Raw genomic sequence first — 24,474 nt, 5'->3', positions numbered from 1 at the left:
ATATAAACTTGAAAGGTACAAATCCACCAAATGGATCATTTTGTGCTTTATATTACAGCATTTTGTTTTGAATCAGTTTAAAATCAAACAAATTAAAAATAAACCACTGTCATATAGACTCCTCAGAACTGAATCCCAACCCATAAAATAATAAAATTTGCTGAGAACCATTAAAGTGCATGTCCTGTTTACACCTACCACTAAATGAATTATGATTATTGTTGTTGTTGTTTTGTGCTGGTTTTGTTACATCAACAATGATGAGGATATCACAGTTTGGGTCACTTTCTAAAAATAAAATTAAAAAGAAGTGATCCATTATATCTTATTACCATCACTAACAATTAGTATGACTATGTAATTCTAACACTGGGTCTTGTAATTACTGGCATTATGACATATTTAATTTTCAGCTTTATTATTGCATGTTGTGTCTTTTGGCATTTCCACTTCTTTACTTGGTCCTTGTTTTCAACTATCTTAGTGACAAAAAGTCATGTGTTTGTATGTTTGCATGCACACATGTACATGTGGATGTCTCAGTTCTAATCTAGTCCGGTTTGTCACCATTTGGGGCCCCTTGCTGTGTAAGTGTATGCCAGTACTCCACTTTCTTCCCTTTATTCTTTAGACACTCAAACCAGTGTCTTAGTCTTTGTCCGCTTGCATTGATGCCCAGTTCCACTCCACCTGAAAGCAGCAGAAAGAGGGAAAGGAAAAACGTAGACACACAGTTAAGAGGTGACAGTCACAAGGGTTTTTTGTGTGTGAGAAGGAAAGATAGGGTGGTGACACACACACACACACACACACACACACACACACACACACACACACACACACACACACACACACACACACACACACACACACACACACACACACACACACACACACACACACCTTAACAAAATTAAACATTCATTCAGATACATTGTCTGATATTTGCAATGAAGGTGAACCAGATAAAATAATATAAATTCAAGCCTTTCATTCATTTCCTATAACCACGTATTCCAGTTTTGGGTCATGGAGAGCTGGACCCTATCCCAGTGGTCACTGGGTCGAGAGGCGAGTACACACTGGGCAGGTCGCCAGTCTGTTGCAGAACCGCATGTCCTTGGAAGTGGGAGGAAACCGGAGTACCCAGAGGGAATCCATGGGAACACCGGGAGAACATGCAAACTCCACACAGAAAGGACATGGTGGGAAACGATCCCATGACCTTCTTGCTGTGAGGCAACAGTGCTAACCACTAATCCACAGAGCTAGCCCAGTTCAAACCACAGATAGAATTTATCTGATTCAAGATTGTTTATATACAATTTGAAGTAAATTTCTAATTACAAACGGTCATTAAGATTTTTCCAGATTTTATTTGTTTATTTACTGCCTCTTAACCCTTTGGGCTTCTTTTATGTCATTCATTAAAAAATGATATTGACATTAGACATTAAGGGCCTGATACCATGTGCTAAATTCTGTGGGCAATACAAACTTTTGTGCATTTTATTGTAAACAATTTTGCGGATGGTTTTCGAAGAGTAAATGTGCAATTGCTCGCAGGTGTTAATGTGACATAGACAACAGTATTTAAATGAAGATTTCATGCAAGATAATGGCCAAAAGGGCAAAGCTAAATTAAAACAGTGACTTGCGACTATGCACTTTCATTAGGCACAAAGTCTGACATATGACTAAGCATGTTCACATAGTGACAGTTAAAAAGAAAGAAAGAAAGAAAGAAATTTCTGTTTTCGACATTTCATTTTTGTTCCATTGTATTTTATGAAGCTGGTGAATGATTATGGTGCATTCTGCTGGTGGAAAGCACATAGACAGCTTTGCACACAGTTGTCTGTGTGTGTTTTCTTTGCTGTAATAGCCAGCATATGAGGATGTGAATGCACTGTGCGTACTGTACACACAACCATGATGTCTCACACTGACCGATATGTGCATTTGTGTGTGGTCCACCTGTTACGCATGGAGACATTTATTCTGAAATAAATAATTAAATAGAAGATACTTTATTCATCCCCAAGGGGAAATTCAGATATCAATAGCTCATAAATAAAAACACAACTATCTAAAATAATAATAATAAAAAAAAAAATTAAAAGTGCCCCATAGTAAAGCAAACTGTTGCACATAAGCCCAAAAGTCTCTGGAGGTGACAAGATAAAAAGATTATTTTAAGTCTGAAATTGATATGGATTGATCAGAAGTTGCTATATTTATTATTTATTTGAAAACTATTTATAGAACAGCCTCAAAACTGAGATTCAAATCAATGTTTTTGATCACAAAAGTAAGAGAACTATTTGCAGAACAAGTTTTTATGAACTCAGAACATGAATATTCTTAACTCATTGAGTGCCAGCCATTTTCAAAGTTCAGAACATCCCAGTGCCAGGATTTTTCAGCATTTGAGTGTTTTTTCCCTACCCTGCGCTCACTGTTTGTTTCACTGTTTGCCTATTAGCGTGATTAAATTTGTTTTAACGTATTTTTTAAGCAGTTCATTGGTTTAATGTGGATGTGACCTGTCAGAACTTCACTGCACTTTGCACTTTGGACCTTATCGTCGCAATGAAAATCGCACTGCTGTGGATCATTTTCTGCCTATCAGCGTTTGCGCGCGGGAGCTGCCTCACAAGCCGGCAAAGCTTCCTTACCTACACCAGAGAGCATCTTTTGTCACTTCGCTCACCTGGTGGGGTTCCTTCAGTTTGTCTACCTGCGGACTGTCAGGAAATCCGACGGCCTCTTAAATGTCTGGGGAAGAGGAAAAAGTGTGGCTCCAGGGGAGGCGTGAGGCACCGACTCTGGAGACGCCGCAGCAGATTCCTGCTGCCTGTCATTACTCTGTCTAACGTCCGCTCGGTAAGCAATAAACTTGATGAACTTGTGCTGAGAGCCGAGCATGACAGTGAATTTAGACAGAGTAATCTTGTGTGTTTGACGGAAACATGGCTTAAAGATCATCACGATACACCGAGCCTGTCAGGCTACACCGCTGTCAGAGCGGACAGGGACACGCGCACTGCGCACAAATCCATCGGAGGGGGTCTGTGTTTGTTTGTGGATAACAGCTGGGCCTGTTGGGAAAGTGTAGTGACACGGACCCACAACAGGGGGCGCAAATGAACGGTCAATAGATGAGCCAAAATATAACAATTTAATGTGAATGTGCACAACGAACATACAGACAATCTCAGAATATCATAACAGTCAATACACAAAGGTGACGTGTGGGCAGGCTCGAGGATAGAAGACGTCAGTCCTAAGAAGAGCCGGAACCACACGATTTCCGCCGCCCCAGAACCTGGTGAATACTGGAGCCGCCAAGTCCCGAATTCCCAGGTGATCACCGTCCCCGACTGTCGGATCTGGCACTGCTGGCGAAGAACAAAGACAGTCAAGTGTGGGTGTGTGTACACCCAGTAACAACAACGGTGGGAATGCCACCTCCACCTTTCACTCAATAACTTGCAGAGTACTGTGGATTCCTCAGGGGAAAAGAGTGCCTTCAGCGCTCTCACAGCTTCCACCGACGGAGGAACTGGTACTCCTGCAAACACTCACAATATACAAATATTGCAATTACAAAACGGCTGAGGATATTACCTCCAATGAAGTATGATATCTCGGCAACGAGGTGGAGATGACGTCTGGTCTTTATGGAGTGAGATGATGTTGAGTAGATGGGTGACAGCTGTCAAGAGGTAATGAGCGACAGCTGTCACCCCCGGCTGTGTCCATGGCGGCAGCGCCCTCTCGTGCCTGAAGCCCGCACTTCAGGCAGGGCGCCCTCTGGTGGTGGGCCAGCAGTACCTCCTCTTCTGGCGGCCCACACAACAGGACCCCCCCCTCAACGGGCGCCTCCTGGCGCCCGACCAGGTTTGTCGGGGTGTCGGCGGTAGAAGTCAGCCAGGAGGGCCGGATCCAGGATGAAGCTCCTCTTCACCCAGGAGCGTTCTTCGGGTCCATACCCCTCCCAGTCCACCAAGTACTGGAACCCCCGACCCATCCGACGGACGTCCAGGAGCCAGCGCACTGTCCAAGCCGGCCCCCCGTCGATGATCCGAGCAGGAGGGGGCGCCGGTCCGGGAGCACAGAGGGGTGAGGTGTGATGAGGTTTGATACGTGACACGTGGAAAACCGGATGGATCCGCAGTGAAGCCGGGAGTTGGAGCTTCACTGCGGCAGGACTGAGGACTTTGAGGATCTTGAAGGGGCCAATGTACCTGTCCTGGAGTTTCGGGGAGTCCACCTGGAGGGGGATGTCCTTCGTGGAAAGCCACACCTCCTGCCCGGGCTGGTAAGCAGGGGCCGGGGATCGCCGGCGGTCTGCATGGGTCTTCGCCCTCGTCCGGGCCTTCAACAAGGCAGAGCGGGCGGAGCGCCACACCCGACGGCACTTCCGCAGGTGGGCCTGGACCGAGGACACACCGACCTCTCCCTCCACCACGGGAAACAACGGGGGCTGATACCCCAAACACACCTCAAATGGGGAGAGGCCGGTGGCCGAAGACACCTGGCTGTTATGCGCATACTTGATCCAGGCCAGATGGTTACTCCAGGCCGTCGGGTGCGCGGATGTGACGCAGCGGAGGGTCTGTTCCAGTTCCTGGTTGACCCGCTCTGCCTGTCCGTTCGTCTGTGGATGGTACCCGGACGAGGGGCTCACGGTGGCCCCCAGTTCCCTGCAGAAGCTCCTCCAGACATGTGAGGAGAACTGGGGACCACGATCTGAGACGATGTCGGAGGGTATCCCATGCAGACGGACAACGTGGTGGACCAGGAGGTCTGCTGTCTCCTGGGCTGTTGGGAGCTTCGGGAGGGCCACGAAGTGGGCCGCCTTGGAGAAACGGTCCACTATCGTGAAGATGGTGGTGTTGCCCTGGGACGGCGGGAGGCCCGTGACGAAATCCCGGCCGATGTGGGACCAGGGGCGATGAGGCACCGGCAGCGGCTGGAGGAGTCCTTGGGCCTTTGTGTGTACTGCCTTGCCCCTGGCACAGGTGGTGCAGGCCTGGATATATTCCCGGACGTCTGCCTCCATAGACGCCCACCAGAAGCGCTGCCGGATAACTGCCACGGTCCTTCGCACCCCTGGATGACAGGAGAGCTTGGAACCGTGACAGAAGTCCAAGACTGCAGCTCTGGCCTCTGGTGGGACGTACAGACGGTTCTTCGGACCTGTTCCTGGGTCCGGGCTCTGTGCCAGGGCCTCCCGGACGGTCTTCTCCATGTCCCAGGTGAGGGTGGCCACGATAGTGGACTCAGGCAGGATGGGCTCCGGTGGATCCGACAGTGCAGTTTTGACCTCCTCTTCGTGTACCCGGGACAAGGCATCCGACCTCTGGTTCTTGGTCCCGGGGCGATAGGTGATCCGGAAGTCAAAACGCCCGAAGAACAGTGACCAGCGGGCTTGCCTGGGGTTCAGCTGCTTGGCGGTCCTGATATACTCCAGGTTCTGATGGTCAGTGAAAACCGTGAATGGCACAGACGCTCCCTCCAACAGGTGTCTCCACTCCTCAAGAGCCTCTTTCACCGCAAGGAGTTCTCGATTGCCGACGTCATAGTTCCGTTCAGCCGGGGTCAACCTGCGTGAAAAGTAGGCACACGGGTGAAGTACCTTATCGGTCTCTCCGCTCTGGGACAGCACGGCTCCTATCCCTGAGTCAGAGGCGTCCACTTCAACCATGAACTGGCGGCTAGGGTCGGGCTGCACCAAAACTGGCGCAGTAGAGAACCGTCGTTTCAACTCCTTGAACGCGGCTTCGCACCGATCCGACCAGGTGAAGGGGACTTTTGGAGAGGTCAGGGCTGTCAGGGGGCTAACTACCTGACTGTAGCCCTTAATGAACCTCCTATAGAAATTAGCGAAGCCGAGGAACTGTTGCAGCTTCCTACGGCTTGTTGGTTGGGGCCAATCTCTCACCGCCGCAACCTTGGCCGGATCAGGGGCGACGGAGTTAGAGGAGATGATAAACCCCAGGAAGGACAAAGACATGCGGTGAAACTCGCACTTCTCGCCCTTCACAAACAGTCGGTTCTCTAACAACCGCTGCAGGACCTGACGTACATGCTGGACATGGGTCTCAGGATCCGGAGAAAAGATGAGAATATCGTCCAGATATACGAAGACGAATCGCTGCAGGAAGTCCCGCAAGACGTCGTTAACCAAGGCTTGGAACATCGCGGGGCGTTGGTGAGGCCGAACGGCATGACCAGTTACTCAAAGTGACCTAATGGGGTGTTAAATGCCGTCTTCCATTCGTCTCCCTTCCGGATCCGAACCAGGTGATACGCATTTCTAAGATCCAGCTTAGTAAAGATTTTGGCTCCATGCAGGGGGGTGAACACGGAATCTAACAATGGCAACGGGTATCGGTTGCGAACCGTAATCTCATTCAGCCCCCTGTAATCAATACATGGACGAAGTCCGCCATCTTTCTTGCCCACAAAAAAGAAACCTGCCCCCATCGGGGAGGTGGAGTTCCGGATCAGCCCGGCAGCTAATGAGTCCCGGATGTAGGTCTCCATTGATTCGCGCTCAGGTCGTGAGAGGTTGTACAGCCTGCTGGACGGGAACTCAGCGCCTGGAACCAAATCAATGGCACAATCGTACGGACGGTGCGGGGGAAGGGTGAGTGCCAGATCCTTACTGAAGGCGTCAGCAAGATCGTGGTACTCAACCGGCACTGCCGTCAGATTGGGAGGGACTTTGACCTCCTCCTTAGCCTGTGAACCGGGAGGAACCGAGGATCCTAAACACCCCCGATGGCAGGTTTCGCTCCACTGAACCACCACCCCAGACGGCCAATCAATCCGGGGATTGTGCTTCAACATCCATGGGATGCCCAAAATCACATGGGAGGTAGAAGGAGTTACAAAAAACTCAATCTCCTCCCGGTGGTTTCCAGACACCACCAGAGTTACTGGTTGTGTCTTGTGTGTGAGTAAAGGGAGGAGGGTGCCATCTAGTGCCCGCACCTGCAACGGCGAAGGAAGCGCCACCAGAGGGAGCCCTACCTCCCTTGCCCATCTGCTGTCTAGCAGATTCCCTTCTGACCCCGTGTCCACCAGTGCTCGGGCTTGAAGGGTTAAATCCCCGCTCAGGATTGTGACTGGGAGTCGTGTGGCAATTTGTGTGTGTCTCACTTGAATGTTTTGACCCCCCCTTAGCCCAGTCTCTAAGGGCGAGTGTTGTCGTTTTGGCCGTTTGGGGCAGTTTCTCTGTGTGTACTCAGTTGAGCTGCAGAGAAAACACTCTCCACGGATCAGCCTCCCCATTTTGGCCCTGTGCGTTTCCCTAACAACGTCAGCAGGGGGAGCTGTTGCCCCACAAAGCGTTGCGGCTGTGGAGCGTGGGGAGGGCGGCCCCTTTTCGAACCCGGAAGGGAGAGGGGCGGCGCGTATCCGGTCACGTCCTTCGCCTCGCTCCCGACGGCGTTCCTCCAACCGATTGTCTAACCGTATAACGAGATCGATAAGCCCATCTAAATCCCGCGGTTCCTCCTTAGCTACCAGCTGCTCCTTCAGAATCAACAACAGTCCGTTTATGAAGGCGGCGCGGAGCGCAACGTTATTCCAGCCGGACCTCGCAGCCGCGATGCGGAAGTTGACTGCATAAGCGGCTGCGCTCTCGCGTCCCTGTCTCATTGAGAGCAGCACGGTTGAAGCGGTCTCTCCTCTGTTAGGGTGATCAAACACTGTTCTGAACTCCCCCACAAACCCAGTGTATGCTGATAACAACCGTGAGTTCTGTTCCCAGAGCACCGTAGCCCAGGCGCGTGCTTTACCCCGAAGCAGAGCAATCACATAAGCTATTTTACTAGCATCTGACACGTACATGACGGGACGTTGTGCGAAGACGAGCGAACACTGCATAAGAAAATCCGCGCACGTCTCCACACAACCTCCGTACGGCTCAGGAGGGCTTATGTATGCTTCAGGGGATGGTGGGAGGGGTTGTTGAACCACCACTGTAACGTTTATATCCTGCACAGGGTTGGCAGGAGGACGAGCTGCAGCAGCGCCCTGAGCGCTCGCCGCCATCTGTGCGGAGAGAGCCTCCACCCTGCGGTTCAGGAGGATGTTTTGCTCAGTCATTTGATCCAACCGATCCGTAAAGGCGGTGAGAATGTGCTGCAGCTCACCAATCACGTCTCCTGCAGACGCCTGCGCTCCCTGCTCTCCCATTGGTCGTTCAACAGCCGGGTGACGCCCTTGGAGTCCATGACGCTGGCCGAGATATCCTGTTGGGAAAGTGTAGTGACACGGACCCACAACAGGGGGCGCAAATGAACGGTCAATAGATGTGCCAAAATATAACAATTTAATGTTGTGAATGTGCACAACGAACATACAGACAATCTCAGAATATCATAACAGTCAATACACAAAGGTGATGTGTGGGCAGGCTCGAGGATAGAAGACGTCTGTCCTAAGAAGAGCCGGAACCACACGATTTCCGCCGCCCCAGAACCTGGTGAATACTGGAGCCGCCAAGTCCCGAATTCCCAGGTGATCACCGTCCCCGACTGTCGGATCTGGTACTGCTGGCGAAGAACAAAGACAGTCAAGTGTGGGTGTGTGTACACCCAGTAATAACAACGGTGGGAATGCCACCTCCACCTCTCACTCAATAACTTGCAGAGTACTGTAGATTCCTCAGGGGAAAAGAGTGCCTTCAGCGCTCTCACAGCTTCCACCGACGGAGGAACTGGTACTCCTGCAAACACTCACAATATACAAATATTGCAATTACAAAACGGCTGAGGATATTACCTCCAATGAAGTATATCTCGGCAACGAGGTGGAGATGACGTCTGGTCTTTATGGAGTGAGATGATGTTGAGTAGATGGGTGACAGCTGTCAAGAGGTAATGAGCGACAGCTGTCACCCCCGGCTGTGTCCATGGCGGCAGCGCCCTCTCGTGCCTGAAGCCCGCACTTCAGGCAGGGCGCCCTCTGCTGGTGGGCCAGCAGTACCTCCTCTTCTGGCGGCCCACACAACAAAACAGCTTTGTTGGTATGGAATCAAATAAGGAGGTTGTGCTTTTTGTAGACATTACGAGTTTCCTCAGCATTGCCTAGTGAGATACTATCAAATTCTGTAAATCTATGTAATACCTCAGTAATGGCACCCACCTCAATAGCAGGGTGTAGTGGCTGGGTTAAGACATGCTGGGATATGTTTAATCTAAAGTCATCTATTTTCTTCTCGAAGCAATCCAAGAAATCTTGTGCTGTAAAAGGAGAGCGACTTACAGGTGGTTGTCCATGAATAACTGTTGCCACCTTGTTGAACAAGAACTTTGAGTCATACTTGTTTTTGTTGATCAAATCAGAGTAATAGGTCTGCTTTGTAGCCAATAGTGCATGCTTATAGTCTAAGATAGCATCACGACACGCGAGGTGGAATGTACTTAAGTCCCTTTGGCTGCTCCCTTGTTTGCACTTGGGGTCGCCACAGCAATTCCGAGGTGGATCTGCACATTGAATTGGCATAAGTTTTATGCCGCATGCCCTTCTTGATGCAACTCCGCATTACATGGAGAAATGTGGCAGTGGTGGGATTTGAACCAGGAACCTTCTCCACTGAAACCAAATGCACTAACTACTTGGCCACCACCCCTGCACCATGTGAGGTAGAATACTTCTAATTTTGAGCCATGTCATTTCCATTCTAGACTTCTAGCCTTATGCTCTACAATCAGAATTTAGCCCGTTTATATGTACGTACTGCTGATGATTTGTGATAACTTTGAAACCACTGGGGTGCTGTGCCCCTAATCCCACACTTCTCAAAAAAAAGTTTTTGTTTGAGCCATTTCTCAAGAACTTTAGTGAACTGTGAAAGCAGTGACACTTAACAATGCAATCAATAGCTGTCATGGTTCCTGGTGGCATGGCACAGAAGGTAATAGGACACAAAATGCAGACTTGCATGCAGAGGAGCTGAGGTAATAAAAAGGCTTTATCAAAAACAGGCAGGGATTTGGTACATGGTTTGGCAGTCAGCGGAATGGAGGTAACAGTTAATCCTGAGGCAGAGGCTTGGTATAAAAACAAGCATAGTTCAGGTTCACAGCGTGGCAGAGATCATGTTATGTGTCGGACGCAGCTCGGAGAACCGACCAGCGTTTGAAGGACCCAGTATGAAATAAGCAGAGCACGGTACAAAGGCTAACTGAATTTAATACATAACAGTGATACATAAAAAACAAAGTGCGGTCTGGCGTGGTGCGCTCCCAGCAGCGCTAACGGTCCGGAGCCAGAAGCTGTTCGGACTCAAGGACCCCGCCGACACCCCCCAGGTGGCCGCAACAAACCGAGTCTGTGAAAGAAGGAGCCATTATGTGAGTCCACACTCTACACACAGAGAGAACACTTAAAGGTGTACAAACAGCAAACACTTCCTGGCTTGATTACTAATCAGCTTCCCAACCTGCAGGCATGGAACATCCAGTTCACAAAACTCCACTGCAGTGGAAGCCGATACATGACTAACATACAGCTCAATATAAAAAGGTGTGAGGGACACCACATTTACTGACTGTATAAATGTTAGTCACAAAATCTAACGTACCTCAGGAAGTGTGCTGACGAGCGTGAGACCTCACCCCCTCCTCTTTCACAGACCGTGCATCAAACCTGGACGTTCTCTGCATCCACTGATGATGAGATGGCTCCCGAGACGACGATCTCACCCGTCTGGTCACAAGGTCGAGTCTCTGGCAAATACACACTGTGCACTCCAGTCTTAAATGCCACCATGTTCCAATCCATGCAGATGCACCACAGCTGTGAGTCCTGATGAGCCGCAGGTGATCAGCCTCAGGTGATCAGGGTGAGGTCCTGATAAACTCAGCAACACAGCCACTCAGTTCCAAATGCAAGCCACCTGGAAGGAAAAACAAAAGACAGAAACAAAAAGGCAGCCAGGCCCCCCAGCCATACAACAGTACCCCACCCTCACGGGAAGCCTCCCGGCGACCACACAAACCTGGCCCAGGAGAAACACCCCCCTCCAGGGACCATGGCTGGAAACCGTATCCGCATTCATCTTCCAGCAGAATCCTCATCAAACAGAACGGTTGATGTCTTCTCCTCTGGCTGCATCTATGCCTTTGTTTCCGTCAGTCACTTAGCACAGGTGTGGCCAGGAGTTCTTACACCTGTGCGGTCAGCCTTTGTCCAACCATGTTCACAGTCTGGTTAGTCATAAAACCAAAAAGACAAACACAAACAACCAAAACACCCCCCCCCCCCTCCCCAGAGGCCCATTCCATCAAACCCCGGGAAGGGGAGAAAAGAAAAACAACCCAAACTTAAGCTAACAAATAAAAATGCTAACCCCCCCCCCCCCCCCCCCCAACGACATGTAGGGACCAACACCCCCCAGAGGACATCCCGCCAGCTCCAGGAGTAATAACCACAGCCGAGGTCCCTCTGGGATCCAACGTCACCCACGGCGCCTCCCAGCGCCTCCCAGAGGACCACTCGTCAACCCCAGGAGATGCCTCCCCTCATGACCAACGGACCCAGCCCCGGCCGTCTATGGCTAGATGGACCCACAGCCCTTTCCCCCCCAGAGGACACCACAGTCAAACCCTGAGGGCGGAAACTGGGGGGAAAAACAAAAGGAGAAAAACACCCCCCCCAGGTGCAGCGGTTACCTGGGAAACGCCCAGCATAACCAAACTGCACCACTCCAGCAACGCCGACTCTACGGCTCACCCGGCTGGAGTCAGAGGAGAAGAGAGGGCACAACAAAAAACAAAACAAAAAAAAAGAGAAAAAAAAAAAAACAATTACCCCCCCATGACCCCCCAGGGGACCGTCCCATCAAACCCTGGGAGGTGAAACTGAAAGAAATAAAAAGAAAGACTAACCAGACTAACATACAGTTGCTCGGGTCCTTTTTTTTTTTTTTTTTTTTTTTTTTTTGGCAGAACTGCAGGGTCCCGATCCCAGACACTAAATAGTGAAAAACAAAAAATAAAATCCCACACAAAAACCAACTCAAAAAACACCCACACAAAATGAACTAACACAAAACAAGTGATTTATACCGTCAAGCTCCAACAAATGGAACACACCTGTTCCAACTTAAGAGCTTGACGGTAATGTGACTCAGTCACCAAAAGAGGGAGCCAAAGTGCTAAAAATGAAAAACCCCCTTTGGTGACAAAAAACAAACGAGCTGCATCTTTGTGCGCAGCTGTGTGCAACACAACCAAAATGTGCTCAACTAAATAACGCCGGAGCTGATACAACAGACGCAGTAGTTATCTTTATCCGGGGAAACGGGGCTACAACTGTAACACAGGAAGCTCAGCGACCCGTGCCACAGAGCTCCGCCGTGCGCGTGCACCCATTACAGACACACTCTTGCAGCTCCCGTTTAAACCTCTTATCCGGTCGGAGCGTGACGCGAAGCCGTCGCCAGTCACACTCCACCACGACCCTCGGATAAGGCACAAACACAGGAACATGGCTGCAAGAGAGCACAAATCAGTATTCAGTAATGGGTCTCAAACACGCACCATCCGGGCGGAGAGCACCCGCAACTGATCCGGATAACTACTGAACGTCTGCTGCCGCCTTCCCGGCGCGTTACCGTCTCTGCTACCGCTGGGTCCGTGATGTTTGGCCAGAGACTACTGTTATGTGTCGGACGCAGCTCGGAGAACCGACCAGCGTTTGAAGGACCCAGTATGAAATAAGCAGAGCACGGTACAAAGGCTAACTGAATTTAATACATAACAGTGATACGTAAAAAACAAAGTGCGGTCTGGCGTGGTGCGCTCCCAGCAGCGCTAACGGTCCGGAGCCAGAAGCTGTTCGGACTCAAGGACCCCGCCGACACCCCCCAGGTGGCCGCAACAAACCGAGTCTGTGAAAGAAGGAACCATTATGTGAGTCCACACTCTACACACAGAGAGAACACTTAAAGGTGTACAAACAGCAAACACTTCCTGGCTTGATTACTAATCAGCTTCCCAACCTGCAGGCATGGAACATCCAGTTCACAAAACTCCACTGCAGTGGAAGCCGATACATGACTAACATACAGCTCAATATAAAAAGGTGTGAGGGACACCACATTTACTGACTGTATAAATGTTAGTCACAAAATCTAACGTACCTCAGGAAGTGTGCTGACGAGCGTGAGACCTCACCCCCTCCTCTTTCACAGACCGTGCATCAAACCTGGACGTTCTCTGCATCCACTGATGATGAGATGGCTCCCGAGACGACGATCTCACCCGTCTGGTCACAAGGTCGAGTCTCTGGCAAATACACACTGTGCACTCCAGTCTTAAATGCCACCATGTTCCAATCCATGCAGATGCACCACAGCTGTGAGTCCTGATGAGCCGCAGGTGATCAGCCTCAGGTGATCAGGGTGAGGTCCTGATAAACTCAGCAACACAGCCACTCAGTTCCAAATGCAAGCCACCTGGAAGGAAAAACAAAAGACAGAAACAAAAAGGCAGCCAGGCCCCCCAGCCATACAACAGATCAGAGATATTAGGAAGGTCAAAATGAGGCAAACAAGACTGTGACAAAAAGGGCGAGGACATGAAAGGACTTCGACAAACTGGCAGGGGACAGAGAGACAGTGAGGGTTTAGATACAGAGAGAGTAATCAGGGTGTGATGTGAAGCAGGTGTGAGGAATGTTCTGGAAGGAGATGTGACTAAAAAACAGAGGCAGGTGCAAGACAGTGTGGTGAGACAAAAGCAAAGCAGACTGAAATAAGAGAAATAAGAGACAGAAAACCAATGGTGACAAACAAACTATATTAGAACAGAACTGACCACGTGGCTAAAGTATAAAGGGAAATACAGCCAATGACTACAGTGAAAGGCAGAATGAAAAACAACAAGAAAATAAAAAGAACAAACTAAACTCGAACCCACAAGTGGAAAAGTAGAATAAACGGATAGTACAACATATGATAATCAATCAATCAATCAATCAATTTTATTTATATAGCGCCAAATCACAACAAACAGTTGCCCCAAGGCGCTTTATATTGTAAGGCAAGGCCATACAATAATTACGTAAAAACCCCAACGGTCAAAACGACCCCCTGTGAGCAAGCACTTGGCGAGTATTACTAGAGGTCAGGGTAATGCCATCCAGAGTAAGGATCTGGTTAGACACCATGTTTCTAAGATTTGTGGGGCCAAGTACAATAACTTCAGTTTTATCTGAATTTAAAAGCAGGAAATTAGAGGTCATCCATGTCCTTATGTCTGTAAGACAATCCTGCAGTTTAGCTAATTGGTGTGTGTCCTCTGGGTTCATGGATAGATAAAGCTGGGTATCATCTGCGTAACAATGAAAATTTAAGCAATGCCGTCTAATAATACTGCCTAAGGGAAGCATGTATAAAGTGAATAAAATTGGTCCTAGCACAGAACCTTGTGGAACTCCATAATTAACCTTAGTCTGTGAAGAAGATTCCCCATTTACATGAACAAATTGTAATCTATTAGATAAATATGATTCAAACCACCGCAGCGCAGTGCCTTTAATACCTATGGCATGCTCTAATCTCTGATAAAACCAAACAAACAAACAAGTGATTTGACTAATGATTACAAATTGAAAACAAATGTAGGCTGGACAAAAACTATACTGGAACTGATGATGACTGAAGTGTAAAAGGTAATACAATTAATGATAACAAAATGACACAACAGACTTCTGGTGGACTATGAGGATTATTGGCCTGAGGAGTGCTCCTGGGTATCACGGGCCTCATTTTGGACTCCTCCCTTCTCCGGACCTTCGATCGGGCCCTCCCAGGTCGGCTTGGTAGGTTTGGGTCCTAACTGTGAGTGTGGTCTATTCCTAACATCATGATCTTTCTCTGCAATATGAAATCCATGAAAAGCACGTTGAACTCTTCAACACAAGACATTTTTGAGATTTTAAACTTCTGGGGTCCATGGATATTACATCCTGTTCAACTTTTCCTAATATTTCTATTAATAAATCAGTGAAAAAATGTACTGCAACCATTTACAGAAACTACAAAGTTTCAGCTCTTGTTTCCATCGCTCCTGTAGGTGATCATTGATTGACAGCTAATCCTAGAGGTTGGAGAAGATCACATGTTCAAAGTTTGTCTGCTGTCTCGTTGCTCTCAGCAGACTGAATCACTGTGTGTGCTATTCCAGCTGACAGAAAATGCCAAGAAACCCCAATGGCTGGAAAACACATTAATTTTATTCAGTCTTTCACAAAAGGAAATCTTTGTGAAAATACATGTGGATGATTTTTTTTTTGTTTTGCTTTGTTTTCAACCTTAGACATTCAAATTCAAACTCTGATGGCACAGATTTACTTCCATGTGCTTGTCATTCAACACAGTACTAAGGTAAAACAAAATCTAAGGGTGATCCTTGACTGAATTTTGTCCTTTGATCTACATATAAGAAAAAAAAAAATTAACATTCAACCAATTCTATCAATGATGGATGCAAAAAAATTGGTCCATGCCTTTGTTTCATTAAGAATTGATGATAACAAACTTGTGGTTTCTGCTTTGCCATGTACAAGCACTAGGGGTCTTCAGATGGCTCAGAATGCTGCAGGTGGAGTCCTAACTGGGAGCAGAAAGTTTGATCATATTACAACACTTCTGGTCTCATTTCACTGGCTTTATGTTCATGTGAGGACTGATTTAAAGGTACTTTCATTACAACCCCAATTCCAATGAAGTTGGGACATTGTGTAAAATGTAAATGAAAAAAGAAAACGATTTGCTTCGATTGATTGATTGATTGATTGACGATTTGATTGCTCTTCAATGTATATTCAATTGAATACACCACAAAGACAAGGTATGTAATTTTTAAACTGATAAACTTTATTGTTTTTGTGCAAATATTTGCACATTTTGTAATGGATGCCTGCAATATGTTCCAAAAAAGTTGGGACAGTGGTATGTTTACCACTGTGTTACATCACCTTTCTTCTAACAGCACTCAAATAAGCAATTGGGAACTGAAGACTCTAACTGATGAAGCTTTGTAGGTGAAATTTTTTCCCATTCTTGCTTGATGTACGACTTCAGTAGTTCAACAGTCTGGGGTCTCCGTTGTCGTATTTTGCGCTTCATAATGCGCCACACATTTTCAATGGGTGACAGGTCTGGACTGCAGGCAGGCCAGTCTAGTACCTGCATTCTTTTACTACGAAGCCATGCTGTTGTAACACATGCAGAAGGGACTTTCCTGCAAAAGACGTTGCTTGGCTGGCAGCATGTGTTGCTCAAAAACCTGGATGTACCTTTCAGTATTGATGGTGCCACCACAGATGTGTAAGTTGCCCATGCCATGGGCACTAACACACCCCCATACCATCACAGATGCTGGCTTTTGAACTTTGCGATGGTGACAATCTGGATGGTCTTTTTCCTCTTTTGTCCAGAGGACACGACATCCATGATTTCCAAAAACAATTTGAAATGTGGACTCATCAGACCACAGCACACTTTTCCACTTTGCGTCTGTCCATTTCAAATGAACTTGAGCCCAGAGAAGGTGGCAGCATTTCTGGATGTTGTTGATGTCTGGCTTTCACTTTGCATGATAGAGTTTTATCTTGCACTTGTAGATGTAGCGACAAACTCTGCTAACTGACAATGGTTTTCTGAAGTGGTCCTGAGCCCACGTGGTAAGATCCTTTACACAATGATGTCGGTGTTGGGAAGGTGTCGTAGCACGGACCCACAACAGGGGGCGCAAATGAACGGACAATGAATAAGCCAAAAACGGTAACAATTTAATGTTGCGATAATACACAACGAAACGTACTGTAATCTGCACAGTCAATTTAACACCAGGTGACGTGTGGGCAGGCTCGAAGATAGAAGACCCCCAACGAGAGAGAAGCTGCGTCCCACACGGCTTCCACCACCAACGGTCTGAAGAACACCGGAGCCGCCAAGTCCCGAGTCCCCAGGTGGCCTCTGTCTTCGGCTGTCGACCCTGGTACTGCTGGCAGAAAGCAGAAAGATGATGAGTGAGTGTGAATCCGCACACTCAGTAAATCCACAGTTAATGAGGGAGGAAGCGCCTCCACCTCCAAGCACACACTCGTGCAGCTCTTGTTTGAGCACTTATCTGGGTGGGAGGTGTTGCGAAGCCGTCGCTGAACACCTCAAACGCCACCTCCACAGACGAGTCTCACCGACAGGAAAACGGCTGCAAAGAAGAGTTTAGACAGATATACAGTCTTAAGTTCACAGAGAAATTACCTTGGTAATGGTAGTCGATTTCTCAGCAGGGAGGTGGAGTTGCAGTCCGGCTTTTATGGTGGTGATGATGAACGAGTGACAGCTGGTACAGAGGATGAGTGACAGCTGTCACTTCTTCTGGGTCTGGCGCCCTCTTGTGCTTGGAGCCCGCACTCCAAGCAGGGCGCCCTCTGGTGGTGATGGGCCAGCAGTACCTCCTCTTCAGCGGCCCACACAACAGTCGGTTTTTAATGCAGTGCCGCCTGAGGGATCGAAGGTCAAGGACATTTAATGTTGGTTTTTCGGCCTTGCCGTTTACATGTAGAAAGTTCTCTAGATTATCTGAATCCTCTGATTATGTTATGGACTGTAGATGACGGAATTCCTAAATTCCTTGCAATTGAATGTTGAGAAACATTGTTCTTAAACTGTTGGACTATTTTTTCACGCAGTTGTTCACAAAGTGGTGATTCTCACCCCATCTTTGCTTGTGAACGGCTGAGCCTTTTGGGGATGCTCCTTTTATACCCAGTCATTGGACTCACTTACCTGTTTCCAATTACCACTTACCTTACAAGTACCTGTTCACCTGTGGAATGTTCTAAACAGGTGTTCTTTGAGCATTCATCGTCTTTTGTTGCCCCACCCCGCTTTTTTGAAATGTGTTCCAGGCATCCATTTCAAAATTAGCAAATATAAACAAAAACGTTGATCAGTTTGAACATTAAATATCTTGTCTTTGTGGTGTATTCAGTTGAATATAGGTTGAAGAGGATTTGCAAATCACTGTATTCTGTTTTATTTACATTTCACACAACGTCCCATCATCATTGGAATTGTGGTTGTACATCTGAGCCCCTGATTTGTCCAGATGGGTACCCAGCTGGGCCTGTCAGTAATACTATAGGAACATCTCGTGTCCCACATGTGTGGAACTCAGAGCTGGAAGGGAGTGCTGCGTCTGAGGCTTCGGCTTCAGATGATGCAAACCTTGACAACAATTCTGAAGGGGATGATGTCCGTCTATTGTTTGATAGTGTGGAAGGACTCTCTCTGGAGGATAGTTTCGCCACCTCCTCAGGGCGGCAGAAAAATAAAAACACAGAAAGTGGAATAAAGAAACGAAAAGGTACTAGGGATAGTGCATCATAAACCTGCCTCTTTGGTGATGGGTGCTGAGCAAACACTGCCTCTTGGTACCTCGCAAGGTGCCCCTGGTAAAGCTGTCACATCCGCTGAGTGTAAGTGAACGTGTGCTGTTGATTCCACTCAATGGAGTGCTCATCAGTCCATAAAGAACCATAACCTCACTGGACTGGTTCATGAGAACCATTTTCATAGTTCCTGAGTGGGAGGACCATGTCTTTTTAGCTAAGAGGGTTCAAGACCTTCCAATACCCAGGAGAGTTTTTGCATTCATTCCTGGTCCCCTGCATGAGTCGGATCATTTTGAGGAGACTCCAGAGGCAGAATCCAGACCTTCGTACAATGGTTTGGCGAGTCCTCCACACCCAAACCCAAAAGGGTGGGCAATTTCTTTTGCTCAGGGTGGACAAGGACTCCCTGGCATGTCTTGAAGGACTGGAGAATAGGCCCTACTTTGAGCTCACAGGGCCAAATACAGACAGACAAACACAGTCACACATGCACACACAGCTATGAACAATTTAAATTTTCCAAACCACCTAACCTACATGTCTTTGGATGTGGGAGGAAGACGGAGTACCCAGAGGGAACCCACATAAGCACAGGGAGAAAATGCAAACTCCACACAGGAAGGCCACAGGTGGGAATCAAACCCATGACCTTCTTGCTTTGAGGCAACAGTGCTGACCACTAAGCCAACAAGTGTGAGAATTAAAAGTGTACAAGTCATAGAAAGTGAAGTTGCCGTTTTACAGGAGACTGTATTTACAGCCTACGAGATGGCGTGTATGCAGAAGACCTGGAAGCCTGGTAAGAAACCATGATGATGGAGACCGGAACTAACAGGACTCAGGGCCAAGCTCCTCCAAACTGTACAGAATCATGGGAGACGAGCCAGTCAATCACCTGCAGTTTGTTTGTCCACCACAGGGCATTCTGAACACTCAGGTGAATGTCCTGAAGAATCTGCTCTAGGTACATATCCTGGATGAGCCTCCTTGTTTCCCCACTGTGGAAGAATGGATTATAGCAAGTAAGAGAGTTAATGAAACTAGAGTGGAATGGGCAATCAATTTATTTGGCCAATACAAAATTAGTGGCATTGATAGGACTTCCCCTGCTCTTCTACAGAAGGGCTTGGATGCGCTAATCAATGCTATAACTAAGATGTATGAGGCATGTCTGGCTAATGGCTATGTTCCCAAATTGTGGAGACTAGCTAGGGTGATTTTTCTACCCAGGCCAGTCCAAACCTTCTTACATAGAAAGTAAAGAATTTTGACCTAATCAGTCTCACATTATTCCTTTTGAAAGGTTTGAGCGACTAGTTAATAGATTTGTCATAAACTGTGTCCTTAAAAGGTCAGAAACATGTAACATGCATATCAAGCAGGGCTCTCCACAGAGACTGCCCTGCATGATCTTTTTACAAGAATTGGGGGAGCCCTATGTCACCAGCAGTACAGATTAGGTTGTTTTCTCATCAGGGAGCATTTGAAAATGTATCGATTGATTCTGTCAAAGTAGCTCTGCAGTCCAAGCATGTGAACAGCACTGTCACCAGATGGATTGTTGCCATGCTTCAATGTAGAAGGGCAACGACTTCACTTGGTGACAGTATAGTGATGATTGCAGTGAAGCGCGGGTGTCCTCAAGGAGGAGTTATCTCTCCTCTTTTTTGGTGACTTGTTGTGGACAGTGCTCTCGCTGAGTTCAATAATCTCAGACTTTACACAAATGATTTAGGTGTCTTTATTGAGGGATTCTGTCTGAGGACTATTTCAGAACTCATGCAAAATGCTCTCAAGATATTAGAGAAGGCCTGTGTGTCCAACAGTTTGTCTGTGAATCCATACAAAACAGTTATGGTCCTCTTCACAAATAAACCAAATTCTATCTATCTACCAAAATATGGGGGCGTTATCGAGTTAAGACTAGCTGAGTCAGTTAAGTTCCTTGGTGTCTATTTAGATTTAAAAAAAAAACTTAACTGGAAGAGATACATAACTGAGAAATGTCATAAGGCAATTCTCAGTTTACAACAGTGTCATCGTATTGTCAGACCTTCGTCTGACGGGGAGTTAGTCCCAATATGATGACTTGGATCTACACTTCGGTGGTAAGACCCATGCTAAGTCATGCTGCAATAGGTTCGTGGACCAGAATGGAGCATGGAGCTGCAATGGTTATGGTGACTCATGTTCAAAGAGTGGCATGCCTTTGCATCACAAGTCCCCTCAGGACAACACCGACAGCAGCTTTAGTCACTTCAGGACAACACCAACAGCAGCTTTAAAAGTACTTCTGAACTTAGACCCTCTGGACCTCTAAATTGTTGCAGAGGCAATCTCTGTATCAGTAAGGTTGCACCAGTTGGGCAAGTGGCGAAGACTGGCAGATGCTAGCTATAGCTTAATCAGGGAAAGAATATCTGCAGATCTTCCACTTATTACTTTCCCATGTGATAGGGTATGAAAAAGACTTAACCTTTATTCAACAAAGTTAGTCCCACTGAGACTGAGATCTCTTTTGCAAGGGAGACCTGGGCAATTATAAAGTTACCAGTTCACCTAACCTGCATGTTTTTAAATGTGGGAGGAAACCAGAGCACCCAGAGGAAACCCACGCAAACACAGGGAAAACATGCAAAATCCACACAGAAAGGCCGCAGGTGGGAATCAAACCCATGACCACCTTGCTGTTTGGCAACAGTCCCATGACCTTCTTGCTGTGAGGCAACAGTGCTAACCACTAAGCCACCATGCTGCCCAGATATTCTTTTGTGAATAAATTTAGTACAGTGGTAATAGGGAGAGAGTCATGGTCAGACTCGGCTCTGAACACAGCCTCACCTGTAATCACTTGGAGTGTTAATACAACATGAAGGACTTACGCAGGAAAAGAGCTTTGCACTGGGCTGATACATCACCATCTTTCAGGCTGAGGTGTTTGCTATCATTCAGTGTGAAACTCCTGATTAGCCTCAATTTTAGGGGTAAATGATTTTTTATTTACTCTCTTATCAGGAATTGTTCATAGCAAACCAAAAGTACATTTTTGTCACTGCAAACAAGAAGTTAAAAGAGGAAGTACACAGGAAGAAACAAGAGACATGATGGGAGAGACCAAAGTGCATGGTGGGAGAACACCAAAATGTTTCCAAAATGCTCCGTTTGCTCGGTGAGAGTGAGGGGGTGGGGGGGGCTTGAGGAGAGGAGGTCTTCACTCATTTTCACAATAAAAAGTTAATAGTTTTCATTGGAACTGTTTAGAAACTACGAACTGTTTACAAGCCTCAGTTTAACAGGAAAGTATGGAAAAAGTAATTCAGAAAGTTTTTCATTCAACCTGGGCATTGAAATCAGTCCAGGTTCAGCTCTTGTTCAACCAAAACAAATAGTGGTTATATTGTTTATTTGTTTGTTTTTTAAGTAATGCAATTCCACTCAAAAATGTTGAAAAAACAAAACTGTCATGACAGAAAAACTGCCTGCTTCACTGGATTAATGGTTCAGTGTGTCATTTTTAAAGAAGAGAGCAAATGCTATATCCATCAAATATTAATGTTTTTAACCTTTTCAACATTATTTATTTTATTAACTTAGACTTTGACAGAAACATGCAAAAAAGAACTTCGATTGTTATGGTTAGAGGTTTGGGTGGGGCTGAACCGTAGCAGGCAATGGACCCAAATGCAGGGAGCTGGACACGGAGAAGAGTACAAAGGAAAATATATTTATTTATAATAAATAAAGGTGCTGCACTGGGGTGCCTGTAGTGTGGAGAGAAGGCCCGGCTCCTGGCGGTGAAATGAGGGAGTTGCAGGATCCCAAGCCAGTCTTGAAGGATATTACATTTTATGCAGTTGCCTCTGTTTTCTGTGTTACAGTCATGTTTATTGATTTAGGGTCATGCTTATTTTCCAACTCTCTTCATGATGACATAGAAGGATCTCATCCTACCTATGAAGTCATTGCTCATTCCCAAGTCATAGTCCCACACAGAGATCTCCAGGGTTTTCTTTGCCAGCAGGTCCATAGATACGTCATACGAGAATTCCTGTATAAGTAAGCATATAGTAAGCATAAACATACACACACACACCCCCCCCCCCCCCATATATATATAGTTTTTTAGTAATATACAGTTCATTAGTAATTCACAAGTATTAAAGTTGAAAGAAAATAATTCACTAATTTATTACATTTTCATTGAAAACATTAAGATTGGTGCTGAGAATTCGGTGCAGTAGCTCCTCTGAACTGATTTTAAAGTTATGTGTGTTTTGCAGATCTTCATTAATATGTCTATCCAAAGGTCATTTCATCTTCAGTGGTGAATCCAAACTTATTGAAATCTACTGTCAGTTAAATAAGGAGTGACGAAGTGAAGAACACTCTCAATGAGGGAGATGTATCACTAACAAGTCTACAATGAAAAGACCCCTTCATGGCTATAAATACAGAGGGTTTACAAGGTGTAAATCACTACTGACACTCACAAACAGGAAAGCCAGATTCAACTTTGCCAGAAATCATGGAAAAAAAAAAAAGAAAAGACAAAGCATGTCCAGCTCCGGTACAAGATTCCTCAGACAGATGAAACCATGTTTATGTTGTGTGGGCCGCTGAAGAGGAGGTACTGCTGGCCCACCACCACCAGAGGGCGCCCTACCTGAAGTGCGGGCTTCAGGCACGAGAGGGCGCTGCCGCCTTTCAGGAACAGCTGAGGTGACAGCTGTCACTCATCAACTATGACAGCTGTCACCAATCTCCTGGTCATCAACCACACACACAAAAGCCGGACGACATCTCCACCTCGTCGCCGAGATATTGTTTGCCTTTGGAGGTAAAACTCTCAGCCGTGTTCAGTAGGTGCTACTGGTATTGTGTTCCTGTTTTGGAGGTGGAGGTGTCTTACCCACCATTAAGGAAATGTCGCTGCTTGTATTTGCTGGGTGTACACACACCCACACATAACTGTTTCTGCTTCCTGCCAGCAGTACCAGATCTGACAGCCGGAGACGGTGGCCACCTGGGGACTCGGAACTTGGCGGCTCCAGTATTCTCCGGGTTCGGTGGCAGTGGAAATCGTGTGGGATCCGGCTCTTCTCTGGACGGACGTCTTCTATCCTCGAGCCTGCCCACACGTCACCTTTGTACATTTGACTCTGTCCAAATTCTGTATTTGTCTGTATTTTGTTGTGCACGCTTCACAACAGTAAAGTGTTGTATTTTTGGCTCATCTATTGTCCGTTCATTTACGCCCCCTGTTGTGGGTCCGTGTCAAAACACTTTCACAACAGTTTAACTGACCGGAATGATGGGAATACAGGTGTATGGAGAAGGATAGGTGGCTCATGATATAAAATGCACGACATCATCTGTCATACATGGCAGAGGCACTGAGCATGAGCACGCAATGCTTACAATGACACTGGTGATGCGACTGCTAATGGAAGCAGCATAATTGCCTCTACCAGTGAAGCTGGAGGAAGTACTTGTAATTATGCTGTGTTTGTTTGTCTGCTTGTTTGTGAACAACCTGTAGCCCACAAGTTTTCATATATCGTAATGAAATTTTTACTGAAGATTCATATTCTGATAGGCAAGAACTGATTCAATTTTCAAGATCATAGGTTAAAAGGTAAAAGTCAGGAAAAATCTTTGAAAATGGGAAAAATCCCTATCTTTAACATCGAGAAGGAATTTTCCAGAAATTATAACTGTCAAAAAAGATCAAATTTCTGTCATATTTGAAAGCATTATGTAGGATGTATCCATTATCGTCTGACAAAAGTTTGATCCAGATCTGATCCAGATTACAGATTTTGTGGCCATTTAAATTTAACAATGAAAACCCCATTTAAGGTATATTTTACATTATATCTTAGCAGGGGTGGTGGCCAAGTGGCTAATGTGCTTGGTTTCAGTGCAGAAGGTTCAGGGTTCAAATCCCACCCCTGCCACATTTCTCCATGTAATGTGGAGTTGCGTCAGGAAGGGCATCCAGCGTGAAACCTTTGCCAATTCAACATGCAGATCCACCTT

The 24,474-nt window shown here is 46.8% G+C and overlaps 1 protein-coding gene across 3 annotated transcripts in view; it reads right to left on the bottom strand.

Annotated features, from left to right (window-relative positions):
• Nucleotides 1-321: 321 nt before the first annotated feature.
• doc2d (double C2-like domains, delta) overlaps nt 322-24,474 on the bottom strand; it is a 152,973-nt gene continuing 128,820 nt past the window's right edge. Inside the window, exons 10-11 of one of the 3 annotated variants that reach the window (XM_034188563.1) lie at nt 22,387-22,483; nt 324-690 (exon numbers count right to left, since the gene is read on the bottom strand). In XM_034188563.1, coding sequence (XP_034044454.1) covers nt 551-690; nt 22,387-22,483 — 237 coding nt within the window. In that variant the 3' untranslated portion in view covers nt 324-550. Of the gene's footprint in view, nt 691-22,386; nt 22,484-24,474 lie in introns of all 3 variants that reach the window. The other 2 variants (XM_034188565.1, XM_034188564.1) reach the window with 2 other exon arrangements.

The sequence above is a fragment of the Thalassophryne amazonica genome, chromosome 15 (genome assembly GCF_902500255.1).
Source record: "Thalassophryne amazonica chromosome 15, fThaAma1.1, whole genome shotgun sequence".
NCBI lineage: Eukaryota > Metazoa > Chordata > Actinopteri > Batrachoidiformes > Batrachoididae > Thalassophryne > Thalassophryne amazonica.
The sequence above is the reverse complement of the archived record's forward strand: the minus strand, read 5'-3'. Positions and strand labels throughout refer to the sequence as shown.